This window comes from Aquarana catesbeiana, linkage group LG11 (assembly GCF_042186555.1).
Source record: "Aquarana catesbeiana isolate 2022-GZ linkage group LG11, ASM4218655v1, whole genome shotgun sequence".
Lineage (NCBI taxonomy): Eukaryota > Metazoa > Chordata > Amphibia > Anura > Ranidae > Aquarana > Aquarana catesbeiana.
In genome coordinates this window covers 99,572,605-99,592,192 of record NC_133334.1, presented here as the reverse complement: position 1 = coordinate 99,592,192, position 19,588 = coordinate 99,572,605, and the positions used below count along the sequence as shown (strand labels likewise).

Sequence of the window (19,588 nt, the reverse complement as noted above, 5' to 3'; positions counted from 1 at the left end):
GCAAGTGACGTGGCAGGTAATGTGGCAAGTGACGTGGCAAGTGGACAATCCACAACTTGTGGCAGGTGACGTGGCAAATGACAATCCAACTTGTGGCTAGTGACGTGGCAGGTGATGTGGCAAGTGACGTGGCAAGTGGACAATCCAGAACTTGTGGCAGGTGACGTGGCAAATGTAATTACTTTAGATAATTCATAGAGCATATCTACTCTATATATATATATATATATATATATATAGGCAAATGCAAGTATACAACTGCTCTCTGCTGCTGCTGCTTACTCATCAAAATGGCAGAAATAGTTAAAATAAAACATGCTTTCTGAGCTTGGGGAGGATCTTATTAGGTTATCTTATAAACGCTTCTAGACGCAAATTGCTTTGCATTCAATATACTTTTCTTTTTTTAAGCACATTTCAAAGATCTTTAAGTTATTGTCATTTCCTATCGGGGAAATTTTTTACAACTGGAGCACTCAAAATCTGGTGCAGCTGTGCATGGTGGTCAATCAGCTTCTAACTTTAGCTTGTTCAGTTATTCATAAAACGTTATGTATACTTAGTGAAGTGACTGGCCTCAGGTGATACACAGAAATGTAACAAATCCTCCTACATAAGTTGTACATGACTATCTGCAGTCTTCTTTCCTCGACATCTATTCAAAGTGCTGCATTTTTAAAGTTATCTGAGAGTTCAGAAAAAAAGTGGGCAGTGAGCTGAAATTACACTCTGCCACGAAAACCAAACAGGTAACCACACTTATACCTCACGCCACTTGTGTAGTGGTGGTTGTTCACTCACTGCCACTCCTCTAAATTAGAGGCTCTAGCCATAGCCAAAAAACAGCATACAAAAGAGAAACAAATTCCGAGGGGAATCACAAGAGGGGATCTCCCTGGTACATAGACAGCTACTAGTGGCTAAAGCGGGCAATGAAGGAGAGTGAGCAAAAATCAATACAAAATTTATTGAAATATTAAAACTACATAAAAGTAAAACATTTTGCTTCAACAGGGAAGCTGAATATAGCTGGTCCTAATGAACAACCATAGAATAGTACACCAGGTGTGGGGATAGATGTGGTGTACCAATGAAACAGATAGACAGACAATAGACTTACAATAACACACAAAAGACACAAGCAGTGCAGGCACCTATATTACCACATATGCATAGAAACCCCAAGGCAAATCTCCAATGGGAAGGTAGTAGAATAAAAAGTAATTAGGATAGGTACAGGGAAAACTATGCATGTGTGGCCCCCAGGGGGCCCCCACGTCCAGTTGAAGCCTTTTTGGCATTTTTTGGAACCGACTATGGACGTTGTATTATAATTTAGCTCTTCAACAAAGGTGATCCATAGAGCCACTAAACTGAGAATATACTGGAGGTGCGAAGCACTTTTTAAAGATCCAAATTGTTGTTTTATTCTTGTTTACCCCTCCCAAGGGTGATCTTCAGTAGCTACAAGCGACTTCTCTAGGCAAAATTCCTTCTTACTGTGAAATCCATTGTTCTTTGAGTATTACATTACACTGATCATGGGTGCAATGCTTGCACGGTTTAGGAGATATTCACCCTGCATGCAGTCACTGACGTCAGTGGCGCATGCGCTCTGAAGGTCTGGCTTACCATGCTGGAACTTCAGAGCTTCTTGTCGAAACCGAGGGCTCCTGCGCACATGCGCGGGAGTGACATCATCCTGGCTCCGGCCACTCACAGCACCAGAGCCAGCGATCCCGGAAGAAAGGACGGGAGAAGATGTCATCCCTCGCACACTAGCACATTATGCCTCTGTCTTGTGGGGTTTTTTCTTGTTCCCTTTGTTTACAACCGCTTTAAAAGTGAACTTAGTCTTTCAAAGTGAGGACATGGGCAAGAGGTCTTCCTAAAGGTCTTTACACAGGTTTAAATAATTCCTTATTCTCCTGATCAAGTGATAAACACAGATCCAGAGCATTTAAATTTTAGGAAAGGCCCACCTAATATGTATACGTTTGCCACACATCTTCCGAAACAAGCTGGGATAGGTGAGGGGAGAGATGTCACTATTCTAAATGGGGTGAGGTACCACCAACATAAACTATGAGTTCCTGAGTACTATAAGGTTACATGAGCTTTTTGAAGCATTTTCCCACATCAACCCATTTCTCTGCAGTAAGTATAGTGCATATTTTCATTTTTTAATTTCAAGTATTTATTCATAACTGTATAGGATAGCATGGATGTGTATAAAGAGAAGATAGGGAATTGTGCATGTGATTTATGCAAACATTTAGATTTTAATGACCTGGAATGTAGTTCTCCCTTGAATGCCGGATGAAACCTACGTTTTATTTTTTGACATTAAAACATTTAATTGAAAAATATATTGAGGGGAATTTACTAGGACTTGGAGCAGCAAAAATCAGAAGCTGTGCATGGCAACCATTTAGCTTCTAGCTTTCTGCCAAAGCTTAAGCCCTGCCTCACACTGCCTTGTCTTGTCATGCAACTTGAGAGTTCAAAGTCACATGACAAGTCGCGCCCCATTAACTGCAATGGAACTATTCTAATCGGTGCCACTCAAATCACTCCAACTTAGAAAAAGGTTTCTGCACTACTTTTGGTGCAACTTCAATACAACTTGCATTGAATTCTGTTAAAGAAGTCATATGCAAGCCACAATGAAGCTGCGCAGGGATGTCGGAGCGAAAGTTGCGTGACTTTGAAGCCACAGCAGTGTGAACAAGGGCTAACTGGATAAGCTGAAGTTAGAAGCTGATTGATTACTATGCACACCTGCTCCAGGGTCTTCTCCCCCACTGTGTTTTCTTGTTAATAATGATAATGTATCTTATTTATTCATACAGCGGAGCATGTTATAATTATCATACCTACAACGACAGCCCAAACACCAGAACACCAGAAAGTTAATTTTCATAATGATTTGAGATAAAATTAAAATGATCTACTTTTACTACACTTTGAGCAGTTTAATAGCATTGAGAACATAAGGAAATATTTATTGAATGGTCATTGATATAACTAAAGGAAGTAGTAGAGTGTTGTACCGTGTTAGCCACCGATTAATACAGAAGGTTTGGAGTTTAAAAGATACCCTTTACCCAGGCAGACCTAAAATCCCAGGTATTGTTATGTTCACTGAAAATATCTCAGGCTGGGTGGAAAATATCCTAAAACCCCTGGTCTATAAAAACACCTAGCTACATTTAAGACACAACTGATCTCCTAAATAAACTCACTGCCATTGGCCCCGTACCTGAAGGAGCCATTCTAGCCACCATGGATAGGGAGTTTTTATATACCAACATTCCGTATGATGATGGTATTGCAGCCTGCCTGCATTGTATTAAGAAATTGGGATAGTCTGACCTATTTTTCTCTTTCAAATGTTTTTGGACAAAAGGAAATTAACGGTTGGTCGTGTTGTCTTCCCCTCCCCCGGCACAGTTTGCTCCCAGATGGGGTGTCCGGGGCGCTTGACAATACATTGTACTTTGCATTCAACATCTAGAATTGCTTACATTGTTCACATATAATGGTTATTGTTGCTCTATTCGTACTTTTTTCATGAAACGATTTACTAGATCTTACTGTAGGCAGATATTGTTCAGTTTTATTATTGGTCTCTCTGATAAGCTTCAATAAAAATATTGAGCAAGAAACTGAAACAGTCTAATAATCCAATTACCCAGTTTATACCATTTATTCTGACCTACAACTACTTTCCCTTTGATCAAAACCTCTACCCCAATACATAAACCCTTTTATGGCTTAAATAGAGGAGGAGTACCTAGCCACATACTACAGAAAACTCATGGCCTACTTTCGCTTCATTGATGCTACTTTGATTAGCTGGACAGAAAGTGAGGAGGATCTTTACCAATTTCACAGGAATTTCAACTTCCACCACACAAAAATTCTCCATTCACATTTGTGCGATTTGTCATCCGACTTTGGACATCAAAGTCGCATGACAAGTTGCACCCTATTCTTTTCAATGGCACCCATACAAATCGGCGCAACTGAAAGTCACATTGACTTTGAAAAGGTGCCTGGACTACTTTGGGGCAACTTTGAACCATAGAATGTAAAGTCGGATCAAAATCGCACCAAAAGTTGTATCAAAGTCAAAGTAAAATTAAATTGAACCACTCACAAACAGTAATTAACTTCCTAGACACTGCAAAATATATTAAAAGGAACATCAATCTACAGAACACCCACAGACTCTCCCACATATCTCAATCATGACAGCTTTCATCCCAGACACAAAAAAGAACCTGCCATCTACATAGTGGCGTCTCCAGCTTTCATATTTAGGGGGGGGGCACATGGGGAGACAGGGACAAAAATAGGGGGGCAATATAAAATGCATATATATATATTCTATATCTATCTATACTGGGGCCCTTTACTACAATCCCACAACGGGCCCTTTCACGTGTTCTGCAGTGAGCTCCCTTCCTACTGTATTGGGGCCCCCCAGGGTGACAGAAAACAAGAGATATATGTCACCAGCATACCAAGAAAATATAAGGGTCCAAAGCAGTGGGAGAACTATCAGAGTTGCAAAGGTTGTCTTGCCACCGGGCCCTGGAGTTCTGCCACTGTGGGGTTTCCCAGCCTCCTCTTGCTGTCCTGCCCCTGCTATTGACAGCGCTGGTCTGGCATCTCTTGGAATTTACAGGCTGGTTCTCCTGTCCTAAGAACGGGAGAAATCAGTCTGTTTTTTCAGTAACTGAGAGTCCTGGTGGAGTACTTCCTGCAACTCGCTCTTCTCCCTGCCAATGTGGATGCAGGGGAAGGAGCAGATCGGGCGGCTGTGGTTGTGTGAGTGCTCGCATTATGCAGTGTCAGCAAGCAGAGGGAGGTGGAAACACCCGCAGGAGCTGACTGGGGACGCTCTCCCTCTCAATAGAGACTGTGTTACTCCAGCGGTGGCCCGAATAAGATGCGATAAGATGCGGTTGCAAAATGTCATTCTCTGATTTTGGGGCCCTGTATCTCGGGGTCACTTGGTGCTAGGAACCCCAAATTTGGTGTGCTAACACAGTGGAAATAACACTACAACATATCCAACATATCCAAATTTGGGGTTCCTAGCACCAAGTGGCCCCGAGATACGGGGCCCCAAAGTCGGGTCGCAAAACGTCATTCTCTGCTGCAGAAAAGTGCTTGACATTTTGCGACCCGAATTTGTGTCCTCAAGATACAGGACCCCAAAATCAGAGAATGACATTTTGCGACCCAACTTTGGGGCCCCGTATCTCGGGGCCACTTGGTGCTAGGAACTGTGTTTGCACACCAAATTTGGGGGTCCTAGCACTAAGTGGCCCCGAGATATGGGGCCCCAAATTCGGGTCACAAAATGTCATTCTCTGCTGCAGTTTATCATCATATTTCTGTGTTTTCTGGTCCAAAAAAAACGCGTTTGGCATCTGAAACGTGGAAAACTTTTGCGTCTGAACCCATTTTTTTGCTTCTGGAAAAACGAGGTTAAACACAACTGCCTAAAAACGCCAAAAAACGAGACTGTGTACATGGACACATAGGATAACATTGAATGAGTTCAGGGGCAGTTGAAAAAAGTGTCCAACTGCCTCTGAACGCGCGTTTAACAGCATCTCGTGTGCATGAGGCCTTATTCATTAACTTGCTGCAATAGGATAGCCACACCAGGATCACATGGTAACTTTTGCTGCAGATTCTCATATGGGTTATACATGATTGTGTGCAAAATGTCCTGCTGGACTCTATGTTTAGGAGATAACTATACCCTTCACCAACACATGAACCTTTCGTGGATGAAAAATTACTATAACAAAACAGTTGCAACAGATTTCTGCAGCAGAGACCACAACATAAATGATCAAAATTTATGGTAATGAAAGGGAACTTCATATATGTACATGTACATCGCTCTAATGCCCCATACACACGGTCGGACATTGATCGGAAATTCCGACAACAAAATCCTAGGATTTTTTCCGATGGATGTTGGGTCAAACTTGTCTTGCATACACACGGTCACACAAAGTTGTCGGAAAATCCGATCATTCTGAACGCGGTGACGTAAAAAACGTACGTCGGGACTATAAACGGGGCAGTAGCTAATAGCTTTCATTTATTTATTCTGAGCATGCGTGGCACTTTGTGGGTCGGATTTGTTTACACACGATTGGAATTTCCAACAACGGATTTTGTTGTCGGGAAATTTTATATCCTGCTCTCAAATTTTGTGTGTCGGAAAATCCGATGGAAAATGTCCGATGGAGCCCACACACAGTCTGAGTTTCCGACAACACGCTCTGATCGGACATTTTCCGTCGGAAAATCCGACCGTGTGTACGGGGCATTAGGCTGTTCCTCTTACCCTGCTTCTCCAAAAGCCTCTATGCCACGTGGAGGGTGCAAGCCCTGTATGCAAACAGGTGTTTAGAACAAAAGAACACTGGACGGCCGCCCTCCTGTGCAATTTCTTTATTCAAATACCAGATACAAAGGTGAACTACAGATACAGATAACATGTTTCACACCAAAGTCGGGTGCTTCATATCATGAAAAGAGGGGCTGCAATGAGATTTTAAAGTTTATACACAAACTCCAAACTGTGAACCAAGGTTCTAAATCAGGGATTTAGTTTTATGCGCCACTATGTGCCACTTTGATTTTAATTACGGTAATTTTCAAATCTCTAAAAGCAAAAAGCCAGTTTTTTTTTCTACCAAAAATGATGGACAGCTCAAATGAACAATAGCTGTATTTGCTTCTGTGGACACTTTACAAAGACTGTCATTTGAGGTTAGAACTCTGCCTGAAATACTTATTTGTGAGTTATGCCGCGTACACATGAGCAAAATGTCCGTCAGAAAAAGTCCAATGGGTGCTTTTCATCGTATATTCCGACCGTGTGTATGCCCCATCAGACTTTTTACGTTGAAAATTCAGACGGATATGTTCTAAATTTTTCTGACGGAACTAATTACTTTCGGGAAACCCGCTCGTCTGTATGCTGTTCCAACGTACCAAAAATGACGCAGGCTCTGAAGCAAATACGAGACGGAAGCTATTGGCTACTGGCTATTGAACTTCCTTTTTCTAGTCCCATCGTACGTGTTGTACGTCACCTCGTTCTAGACGGTCGGACTTTGGTGTGACCGTGTGTAGGCAAGACCGCTTGAGTGGAATTCTGTCGAAATTCCGTCGGAGAAAACTTCAGAGTTTATTCCGACGGCAAAACCGCTCGTGTGTACGGGCCATTATGTGCCCCAAAAACACCTCTAAACTCTTATCGCTTATATCTTACAATATCCTTTACTACTAAAGGCCACAAGCACAGTGGAAGTTTTTAATGTTACTCCTAGGGGCATCTAGTGTTTTTTTTTTCTGCCTCTAAATGCCCCTCTATGTTAGCATATGTGTTCATGCACACATAGGAGTTTCGAGGAGTTTAGAGGCAGAAAAAAAAACCCACTGCCAGTGCCTCCAGAAGCAGCAGTGTTTTGGCAGAAAAAAAGCTTGACGCCTGAAAAAGCATCTGGACGAATTTAGCCCTTGAGCGCTAATTCATTTGAATGCACAAATTAAATTATTATTCTAGGCCAATGAAATGAAGTAACGTCCAAGCGCTTGATGAACCTAAATTCACACGTTTACAAGCGTTAAATGTTAATTATGCCAAAACGCTCCTGCCAGAAACAAAGACATCTAGGAGAGGTGGGTAAATGCCCTGTATGCATGAGGCCAAACTGTCCCAAGAAAAAAAAAAAAAAAATATATATATATATATATATATATATATATATATATATATATATATATATATATATATATATATATATATAATTATATTTAAATAAAAATGTGAATGTCATTGCTCCTCCTTGTAAATTTGTGTATAACCATGCATGGTTATACACAAATTTACAAGGAGGAGCAATGACATTCACATTTTTATTTAAATATAATTATATATATATATATATATATATATATATATATATATATATATATATATATATATATATAAACATTTTTTTCTTCTGAAGTGTTTTTCAAAAATGTATAAAGCCTGAGGAAGGAATCTAAGCTACCCTAAAATCTTGAATCCTTAAAAATTTAAGTTAGCCAATAAAGGCTAAACTCCAAACTTTCTGCATATAGCTGATAGATAAATGCACCATTATGAGAGGAACTATCTACTTTTTAAACCGACTATACAGAAATGAGGACCTCATAATTTAATCTTTTTTTAATGAATAACAGTTTTTATTACCCATAGCAGCAAAGCAGCTATCACCTCTCATGTTTCAAATGCAGTATAGGTGTGTGAAAAGGAACGATTAAGGAACATACTGTAGATAAGATGGTGTCTAAAATGCAGCAACCCATTGGAAGATTCGTAGCAAAGGGCTACTCTACTTTGTATATAATTGTTTTTGTGACTGGTTTAAGTGTATGTAAACCAAAGAACAATAATGTAATACCTGTCCTCAGGTGCGGTGACTGCAATTTTTTTTCACATTCTTACACATGTTGATGCTGCAAGTAACACAGTGCCTGTTTGTGGGTGACATAATTCACTCATTGTTCCTTATCAATTGAACAACAACAAAGTCACTAGGACAGGAAATCTGTTAAGCCGGCCATACATTGATTGAAATTGGGCCAGATCAGCAGGGACCGGCTGAATTTCGATTGATGTATGGGCACTAAGGTTGCACAGAAGTCGATTTGCTGGTTTACTTTGATTTTCAAAATAAAAGCTGCATTACCTAATAAAGTTATGGCCTTCCCTTTCAAAAACAGAAAATTGAGTTTCCTAGGCCTACCTTATAATTAATGTATTTTTTTGTTTTCCTTATGCCTATGGTTTTCAGCAGTCATGCTCATGCTGGCTACAGAGATAGTTTTAATAAACAGAGATGGCAGCTTGACAGAACATAGACCTGAACTGAAGTCTGAGAAGTCATGCCCTTAGAGATACCAATAACTTTATTTTCTTTAAACATAAGTAAAAAAAATAAAGGGCAATCACTATTGTGCTAACCAGCACCAGTATAATGCTCCCAAACTCCCCTCCCTAACTCCATCCACACAGAAAACAAGGATGCAGTGAGGTCAACAAGCTTACCCCCAACACATTTAGTCACATCTAAACTTTCTCAAGAGCCTTTGATATGAAACTTTCTCAAGAGCCTTTGATGTTCTTGGCTGCTTTAATCAAGGGACTGATATTATATGCACATATGTATTGATTTCAATGGGTAATAAGGGTTACAGCCAAAATAGTTTGGCTGGATATACACATTAAGACTACGGTATATTCATTGAATGCATTAGCATCATACTATATATTTTTGAGTGTTATATATTTTTGTCTGCAAAATGCATTGACCTTATTATTATTTCATTGTAAAAGCTGAAGGTATCACTATGTTAGACTAGACTTACCTGATTTTCTTCTTGTTTTTAACTGCAGAACCTACTACCACTTCAACAACCATAACCTCTGTAAATACTACTACACCAGAGAGCACAACTACTTCTGCTACACCTTGTGTGTGTTCTTACAATGGAGTAACTTATCCAGAAGGTAACTGTGCATTTGTGTTTTATCATTTCTACAGACTTTACAGTCACATTAAAATGCTGGTTTACGTATGGAAAAATTCTGAAGCAAAAGCATGCCCCAAATATTCCTGGTGGCATTCTGACTGTATATAGTCTAATGATGGAAAATAAGAGACCAGGCTATGCTTTGCTTCATAGCATATATAAGGAATTTTAACCACTTGCTGACCATATAACTTACATACACGGCAGCAAGGTGGCACTGCTGCACCGGATCACGTACCTAGTATGTAAACCGACACCTCTGGATGTGGGGCGCGCATGCGCCTCGCAGGCGACCCGCTGTGATTGTACACAGTGGGAGCTGATCTGTGGGTACCATGGACTCGATGTCCACCGGCACCCTCTGATCATCCAGGACAGAGGCAGAACATCAATATGCCTATTGAAACATGGCAGATCACCGTTCTATCAGTAGGGAAGGCATGGGTCCTGTGTTCCTGCAAAACAGTGACTTGGTTTTCATGTCTTCCTTTAGTAAAAGCACCTCCCACACAGTACACAAACACACTAGCTAGGCACACAGTTAACCCTTTGATTGCCCCTGATGTTTAACCCCTTCCCAGCCAGTGTCATTAGTACAATGACAGTGCAAAATTTTAGCACTTGTCACTGTATTAGTATCACTGGTTCCCAAAAAAGTGTCAAAAGTGTCAGTTAGTGTCCGAATGTCCACCGCAATATCGCAGTCCCACTATAAGTCACTGATCGCCACCATCACTAGTAAAAATAAATAAATAAAAATATCCCATAGTTTTAGACGCTATAAAAATATGTAGCAGAATACATATTGGCCTAAATTTATGAAGACATTCGATTTTTTTTTCAGTTTTTTTTTAATTGAATATGTTTTATAGAAGAAAGTAAAAATGTATGGTTTTTTTTTTCAAAATTGACAGGCTTTTTTTTTTCGGTAGTGCACATGTCTCGTTTATAGCACAAAAAATAAAAACTGCAGAGGTAATAAAATACCACCAAAAGAAAGCTCTATTTGTAGGAAAAAAGGACATACATTTTATTTGGGTACAGCGTCGCACGACCGTGCAATTGCCAGGTAAAGGAACGCAGTGCCGTATAGCAAAAAATGGCCTGGTCATGAAGGGGAGTAAATCTTCCGGAGCTCAAGAGGTTAAAAAAATGATTGCTTGTTTGTGAAAGTGCAACCTTTGGAACTGGCACCCTTATTCTGAATTCACTACTTGGGGGTTCATTTACATGGCCTTACAAGCTTGTCAGATGTTAGAAAATGCTGCTATGCACCTACCTGCTCTGGGTCACTGACTGGACAAGTGATGAAGTAGCTTTAAAAATGTCATCATCAACAAGTCAACAATAGCAGCAGCCATGTTTCTACATGTCAGGATCCAACTTAAAAATGACCCTGTCACAGCAAATAGGCAAACTGCTACATATTGAGGTACCTATACGTAACTACAGCAGCCTACCAAACATTCCTGACATGGCCAAATCTCAAATAATTGTAACAGGAAAAGCTTTGGTGCTTCCTGTCTTTTAAAAATACTTTATAATTGTGTTTGCTTTTAAAATTCGGCTATGGAATGAAAAGAATTTCTGTTAAAAATGTGTTTATTCGAGAAAACATTTCCATAAATGAGATCAAGCAAACCTCCACAGGGGCTGGAATTTGTTCTCCCCTAGGTGGACTTTCAAATGATTCAAATTTTTTGTACACTGCTAGTATCTAAAATATTTGAATGTGGGTGTAATGAATATGACATAGAGAAGGATGGATATGTAAATGTAATACTTTGGAATTGTTTGTTTTCATCTTTCATCTTCAGGTGAAATTACAAGTGGAGCAGTCAGGGAATTATGCTTCAAAATAGTTTGCAATGAAAAATGTATCGCAACACTGCAGAGCTGGGATTGTAAATCACCAACCATCACAACTCCAACATCTACAACAAGCACACCGACAGGCTCAGCTACCATTACCACATCACACAGCACAAAGTTCACATCACCAGAAACAAACAGTACTACAAAACAATCAACACATATCACCATTTCAAGTTCTTCAGTCCTCACACCTCCACCTGATTGTTTGCTTGTACCCCCTCGTAAGGTGAGTAATCCCGCCATAAATTATATTGTAATTTCAGACACTAAAGTAAATGTATGTAAGGTTATATCACTTATTGTGGTTGTAAAGGTCCAAGATATTTTACCTTCATGCATGGAATGCATGAAGGAACAAACCTCTGTGTAGCCCCCTAATACTTATCTGAGCCCCCTCACGAACCAGCGCTGTGCATGGGAGCCTCAGCTCTCCCGGGACTCTCTCGCCTCATTGGCTGAGACACAGAAGTGGAAGCCATTGCCTCCTGCTGCTTTCAATCACAGTTGGTCAGGAAAAAAGCGTGGGCGTGATTGAACAGGGCTCTGTAGCGAGCACATACCAGTGCCCCTGTAGCAAGCGACTTGCTATGGGGGCACTGAGAGGAGGGGAGGGTCTAGGAACTCCGGTGGAGGACCCAAGAGAAGAAGGATCGGAGCTGCTCTGTGCAAAATCATTGCACAGAGCAGGTAAGTATAACATGTTTTTTTTTTGTTTTGTTTTTTTAATTCAAGCTTTTATTATCACTTTAGGCACCTACTTAAGCTCTGCTGCTACAGGGTGGCCGCTCTGCGCAGAATCATGTATATACACATGATTCTGCTCTTCTGGGTAGGGGGTGCACACGCGTGCCACTTCTGCTGTGATTAGTCACCGCAGAAGTCTATCAGCGAGTACCGGTCAATGGATGACCACCAGCACCCGCTGGTCGGCAAGGAGACAGACAGGACGGAGCTCTTCCTTTGTAAACAAGGCAGCGCTCTGTCCTGTCAGCGGGGATGTGCTGGATTTTGTTTCCCTGCAAAGCATAGCAGGGAATAAAACCAGCACATTCCTTAGTGAAAGCACCAAAAACACTAGTTAGGCACACATTTAATCATTTGATCACCCAAGATGTTTAACCCCCTTCCCAGCCAGTGTTATTAGTACAGTGAACATTTTTAGCACTGATCACTGTATTAGTGTCACTGGTTCCCACAAAGTGTCATAACTGTCAGTGTCAGATTGTTACAGTCCCGCTATAAATAAATACAAATTCCAGTATATATACTATAGTTTGTAGACGCTATAATTTTTGCTCAAACCAATCAATATGTGCTTATTGGGATTTTTTAATCAAAAATATGTAGCAGAATACATATTGGCCTAAATTTTTGGAAGAAATTAGATTTTTAAATTTTTTTTTATTGTATGTATTTTATAGCAGAAAGTAAAAATAATGTTTTTTTTTTTTTCAAAATTGATATTGATATTATATCGCAAAAAAAAAAAACAGTGATGAAATATCGCCAAAAGAAAGCTCTATTTGCGGGAAAATTGTCAGTTTAAGTAACGTAGTGCCGCATAACAAAAAATGGCCTGGTCATGAAGGGGGGTAAATCTTCTATAGATCAAGTGGTTAAACACACACTGTAATGAAAAATATTGTATTCTGAACTGTATGTGGTTAATATATGTAAGGATAGTATTGTGTATATGCTTTTTGTTTTTTTTATTTCTCTGTTTGTTTACTTTTTTATTTGTTTACTTTTCTAAACATTTACACGCAGGCCAAGCTGTCCAGTAAATGTCAAAGTTTCAAGAGTTGGGACAAATTATAACACTGCCAGGGAAGGTTGCTATGGTTAGCTTTAATTTATATAGTATAAGGCCTCATTCACACGAGGCGGACTATGTTTCCACGGAGCCCGCCTCGGTCCGCTGGCTCAGCGGGAGATCTCTCCGTTGATCTCCGCTGAGCCGGCGGATGACAGGTCCCTCTCTGCTCACTGAGCGGGGAGGGGCTTGTCAGGCGCCGCTGCTGCCTATGGAGGGATCGGATGAAAACGGACAGCATGTCCGTTTTCATCAGATCTCACCCGATCTGATCCGCCAGCGACGGAGCTGGACGTAGGCCCATCCGTCTACTTTTTGCGGATCGGACCGGGTCGGATGTCAGCGGACATGTCTCCGCTGACATCCGTTGCTCCATAGGCTAACATGGAGTGCCCGTTCAGGTCCGCCGCCAAACCTGACAGGCGGACCTGAACGGTCCGATTGTGTGAAAGGGCCCTAAACCTTTTTCCAAAAAGAAAAAAAAAACTTGCTCGAACGCCCTATTTTTCATTTACTTAAAAGCCATCTACAGCTACATGTCCAAAACGTGACAACACTGAAATGATTTCATTGCAGAATGAACAGAGTTGCCACCCTGCTGAAAAAAGTTGAAAATGAATAGATCTACTGATGGGATAAAACCTTATGAAAACAAATTCACAGAGAGGCTTAAATGGCTTGTAATGCTGCGTTTACATGCCGCATTTAGCCACGTTTGAGTTTAGAAGCATTTGAAAAAAAAAATATATATATAGTTTTTTCAAAATAGGCAAAAATGAGAAACGCCTGTAAACCAAACGCGGCTAAACGCGAGTTACCGTTTGGCGCCTGAAACGTCGGAAACTTCGGCATCTGAACTCATTTTTTTGTCTTCAAAGAGAAGCCTATAAAAGTAACTGCCTAAAAACGACATTAAACGAACCTGTGTACATGTACACTAAAGGCACAAGGTTTTTTTTTTTTTATCTTAATGCATACTGTGCCTCCTTAATACTTACCTGAGCCCCTCTTTATCCAGCGATGTTGTAGGAGTGTCTAAGCTGCCCGGGGCTTCCCTCCTCATTGGCTGAGATAGCAGTACAGCGTGATTGGTTCCCATTGCTGTCAATCAAAATCAATCAGCCAATCAGGAGAGAGATGTCTGAATGGACACAGGGGGCTGTGACTCCTTGCTGTGGGGGCACTCTACAGGAGGGAGGGGCCAGGAGCACTGAAAAGGGGCCTGAGAAGTGGAGGATCTGGGCTGCATTGAGCAGGTAATTATAACATGTTTAACTTTTTTTTTTTTTACAATCACTTTAAACAATAAATGCTACATTATTACTATTTGCAGACTGCATCATATATGTAATGTTATCCTTTCATTATTGTTCTAGCTTAATTGCAATCCTTCTAAAGCATAGGTGTCAAACACAAGGCCCACGGGCCGAATCCGGCCCTCCAGGCCATTTCATGTGGCCCTCACACCTCTCCTGCTACTGCAGGAGAGCTCCAGCCCCCCTCTGGTCCTCCTCCAGACCCCTACTTTCTGCTTTCAAGCAATGCATTTAGCTTCTTCCCAGCAGCATAAGGAAAGGGGGGTGCACTGTGATGTTAGAGTAGGGGACTCAACTTCTGATGGTGGGGTGGCTCTTGACATCTAATGTAAGGGGAAGGGATGTGCTGGACATCTAATCTTACAGATAAAACCGGCCCTTTTGAGGACAATCATAATGCTGATGCAGCCCACGATGAAATTGAGTTTGACACCCCTGTTCTAAAGTTATGTGTATTGTTACAATATATTGTTTGTTTTGACTATTTATAAATATAAAAACATTCAATAAAAAATTTCAAAGTTGTTCTAGGCAAATAGCTAAACAAACGATTAAAATACACACAAGTTTGTCGGTAAAATCATTTGTATTTCTCTCCTAGTCCTTAAGTATACACAGCCCTACCAGCCACTATAGCCAGGATGGTTACTTGGGTTTTCTACTGAAGTCTAACAATACAGCCTGACCGCCTTCCTTTCCCCCTGCCTCCTGTTCATCAACAATGTCATGTGATCACCAGGTCATAGAGAACATGCCATTCACGTGGCTTTTTTGATAAGCAAAGCACTGTGATCACATACAAAAGGATAATCACACGGCTTTGTTTATCCATGAAGGATTTCATTTCATGCATGTCAAAGGGCTCAGGCAAGCTGGCATTCATTGAACCTTGAGACATAGATCTCTGTGAAGGATCCATGGACTCCATATGCTGGCTGCCTGTCAAAATATAACATTTTTATATGTAATGTTTTCTATTTCCTGAGCATAATGAAAATAAAAAGAGGAAACATTTACAAATTTAGTACATTTTTTAAAGGGTTACTATAGCTAAAAAAAATGATTCTTATGAACCTATGCAAAGATTCCACATTGTAGTTACATAAACTACAAATATCTCAATTTAATTTACAGGTAAAACAAAATTTATATGTAGTAGTGCCTTTACAGAATGTATATAATTTACATTTTGGTTTTTAGGTTTAGGGATTTTCTTATCTAGACTCAGTTATATATTAACAATTCTGAACTCTTTTATTTCTTCAGTATAATGAAATCTGGAAAATAGACAACTGCACTGTGGCCAGATGTTTAGGAGGCACCTCAGTAAATATTACGAGCATTAAGTGTAAACCTCTACCTCAACCTCCAATTACATGTGTTAATGGTTTCCCACCAATAGCTGTAATAGATGATGACCAATGCTGCCAGCACTGGGAGTGTCAATGTAAGTATTTTATATCTGCATAATATCAGTAGCTTTTGCTGTTTGACCTATTAAAGAAAGTAAGAATAATAGATGAATATACGACATGACCAGCCATCTGTGTATGGCTGGAGTTCTGCACGGGGTAATTCTTCCAAGCCTTTTGCAGTTTAGAGTTAAATGTGGGCTCTGGCATTAGAATTATTGCTTTCGCTCTAACATTCGTGGCAATATCTGACGTATGGTGCAAATTACTGCTTACATATGCTTGCAGGACCTACATGTCCAAGTGAGCATGGGCATACTTGCCAACAGTCCCTGAATTTCCCGGGACATTCACAGAAATCAGACCCAGAATCTTAAAAATCTGCCTCTGTCACAGACATTTAGAGGGAGTTATATTCCCTGGGCCCCATCTGTTCATCCGCTGTAGCATAGATGGACTTTTTCTTCTCTTTCGGAACGCAGGCTGATGAGGCTGCACTGATAAGACTGAATGCATTGATGAGGCTGCACTGATGATGCTGCACTGATGAGACTGACTGAACTGATGAGGCTGAACTGATGAGGCTGCACTAATGAGGCTGCACTGATGAGACTTAACTGATGAGTCTGCACTTGTGAGGCTACACTGATAAGGCTGCACTGCTGAGACTACACTGATGAAACTGACTGCACTGATCGCTGCACTGATGAGACTTAACTGATGAGTCTGCACTTGTGAGGCTACACTGATAAGGCTGCACTACTGAGACTACACTGATGAAACTGACTGCACTGATGAGGCTGCACTGATGAGACTTAACTGATGAGTCTGCACTTGTGAGGCTACACTGATAAGGCTGCACTGCTAAGACTACACTGATGAAATTGACTGCACTGATGAGAGCACACTGATGGTAAAGGAGGACTCTGATGGTAAAGGGGGCCCTGATGTTACAGGGAAACTTTAGAGGTAACATTTTTTTTTATCCACTGGACTGTAAGAGATTGGGTTTAAAGCTGCACTGGCCAGTAGGGATGAGCCGAACACCCCCCTGTTCGGTTCGCACCAGAACATGCGAACAGGCAAAAAGTTCCTTCGAACACGCGAACACCGTTAAAGTCTATGGGACACGAACATGAATAATCAAAAGTGCTAATTTTAAAGGCTAATATGCATGTTATTGTCATAAAAAGTGTTTGGGGACCTGGGTCCTGCCCCAGGGGACATGGATCAATGCAAAAAAAAGTTTTAAAAACGGCCGTTTTTTCAGGAGCAGTGATTTTAATAATGCTTAAAGTCAAACAATAAAAGTGTAATATCCCTTTAAATTTCGTACCTGGGGGGTGTCTATAGTATGCCTGTAAAGGGGCGCATGTTACCTGTGTTTAGAACAGTCTGACAGCAAAATGACATTTTGAAGGCAAAAACTCATTTAAAACTACCCGCGGCTATTGCATTGCCGACAATACACATAGAAGTTCATTGATAAAAACGGCATGGGAATTCCCCAAAGGGGAACCCCGAACCAAAATTTAAAAAAAAAATGACGTGGAAGTCCCCCTAAATTCCATACCAGGCGCTTCAGGTCTGGTATGGATATTAAGGGGAACCCCGGCCAAAATTAAAAAAAAAAAAATGACGTGGGGTTCCCCCTAAATTCCATACCAGACCCTTCAGGTCTGGTATGGATTTTAAGGGGAACTCCGCGCCAAAAAAAAAAAAAAACGGCGTGGGGTCCCCCCAAAAATCCATACCAGACCCTTATCCGAGCACGCAACCTGGCAGGCCACAGGAAAAGAGGGGGGGACGAGAGTGCGGCCCCCCCCCTCCTGAACCGTACCAGGCCACATGCCCTCAACATTGGGAGGGTGCTTTGGGGTAGCCCCCCAAAACACCTTGTCCCCATGTTGATGAGGACAAGGGCCTCATCCCCACAACCCTGGCCGGTGGTTGTGGGGGTCTGCGGGCGGGGGCTTATCGGAATCTGGAAGCCCCCTTTAACAAGGGGACCCCCAGATCCCGCCCCCCCCCTGTGTGAAATGGTAAGGGGGTACTTACCCTTACCATTTCACTAAAAAACTGTCAAAAATGTTAAAAATGACAAGAGACAGTTTTTGACAATTCCTTTATTTAAATACTTCTTCTTTCTTCTATCTTCCTTCATCTTCTGGTTCTTCTGGTTCTTCTGGCTCTTCTGGTTCTTCCTCCGGCGTTCTCGTCCAGCATCTCCTCCGCGGCGTCTTCTATCTTCTTCTCCTCGGGCCGCTCCGCACCCATGGCATGGGGGGGAGGCTCCCGCTCTTCTCTTCTTCTTTTCTTCTCTTCTTCTCTTCTTCTCTTCTTCATTTTCTTCTCCGGGTCGCTCTGCACCCATGCTGGCATGGAGGGAGGCTCCCGCTGTGTGACGGCGCTCCTCGTCTGACAGTTCTTAAATAACGGGGGGCGGGGCCACCCGGTGACCCCGCCCCCCTCTGACGCACGGGACATGACGGGACTTTCCTATGGCATTCCCCGTGACGTCACAGGGAAGTCCCGTCAAGTCACCGTGCGTCAGAGGGGGGCGGGGTCACCGGGTGGCCCCGCCCCCCGTTATTTAAGAACTGTCAGACGAGGAGCGCCGTCACACAGCGGGAGCCTCCCTCCATGCCAGCATGGATGCGGAGCGGCCCGGAGAAGAAAATGAAGAAGAGAAGGAAAGAAGAAGAGAAGAAAAGAAGAAGAGAAGAGCGGGAGCCTCCCCCCCATGCCATGGGTGCGGAGCGGCCCGAGGAGAAGAAGATAGAAGACGCTGCGGAGGAGATGCTGGACGAGAACGCCGGAGGAAGAACCAGAAGAGCCAGAAGAACCAGAAGATGAAGGAAGATAGAAGAAAGAAGAAGCATTTAAATAAAGGAATTGTCAAAAACTGTCTCTTGTCATTTTTAACATTTTTGACAGTTTTTTAGTGAAATGGTAGGGGTAAGTACCCCCTTACCATTTCACACAGGGGGGGGGCCGGGATCTGGGGGTCCCCTTGTTAAAGGGGGCTTCCAGATTCCGATAAGCCCCCCGCCCGCAGACCCCCACAACCACCGGCCAGGGTTGTGGGGATGAGGCCCTTGTCCTCATCAACATGGGGACAAGGTGTTTTGGGGGCTACCCCAAAGCACCCTCCCAATGTTGAGGGCATGTGGCCTGGTACGGTTCAGGAGGGGGGGGCCGCACTCTCGTCCCCCCCTCTTTTCCTGCGGCCTGCCAGGTTGCGTGCTCGGATAAGGGTCTGGTATGGATTTTTGGGGGGACCCCACGCCGTTTTTTTGGGGGTTTTTTTGGCGCGGGGCTCCCCTTAAAATCCATACCAGACCTGAAGGGTCTGGTATGGAATTTAGGGGGAACCCCACGTCATTTTTTTTTTACATTTTGGCCGGGGTTCCCCTTAATATCCATATCAGACCTGAAGGGCCTGGTATGGAATTTAGGGGGACCCCCCACGTCATTTTTTTTTTTAAATTTTGGTTCGGGGTTCCCCTTTGGGGAATTCCTATGCCGTTTTTATCAATGAACTTCTA

At 42.1% G+C, this 19,588-nt stretch overlaps 1 protein-coding gene across 1 annotated transcript in view; it reads left to right on the top strand.

Moving 5' to 3' along the window:
• The window catches only part of LOC141111715 (mucin-2-like), a 108,839-nt gene that overhangs the window by 20,146 nt on the left and 69,105 nt on the right, over nt 1-19,588 (top strand). Inside the window, exons 6-8 of the mRNA XM_073603859.1 lie at nt 9,488-9,601; nt 11,442-11,725; nt 15,895-16,075. Of these exons, the coding sequence (XP_073459960.1) occupies nt 9,488-9,601; nt 11,442-11,725; nt 15,895-16,075 (579 nt within the window). The remainder of the gene's footprint in view (nt 1-9,487; nt 9,602-11,441; nt 11,726-15,894; nt 16,076-19,588) is intronic.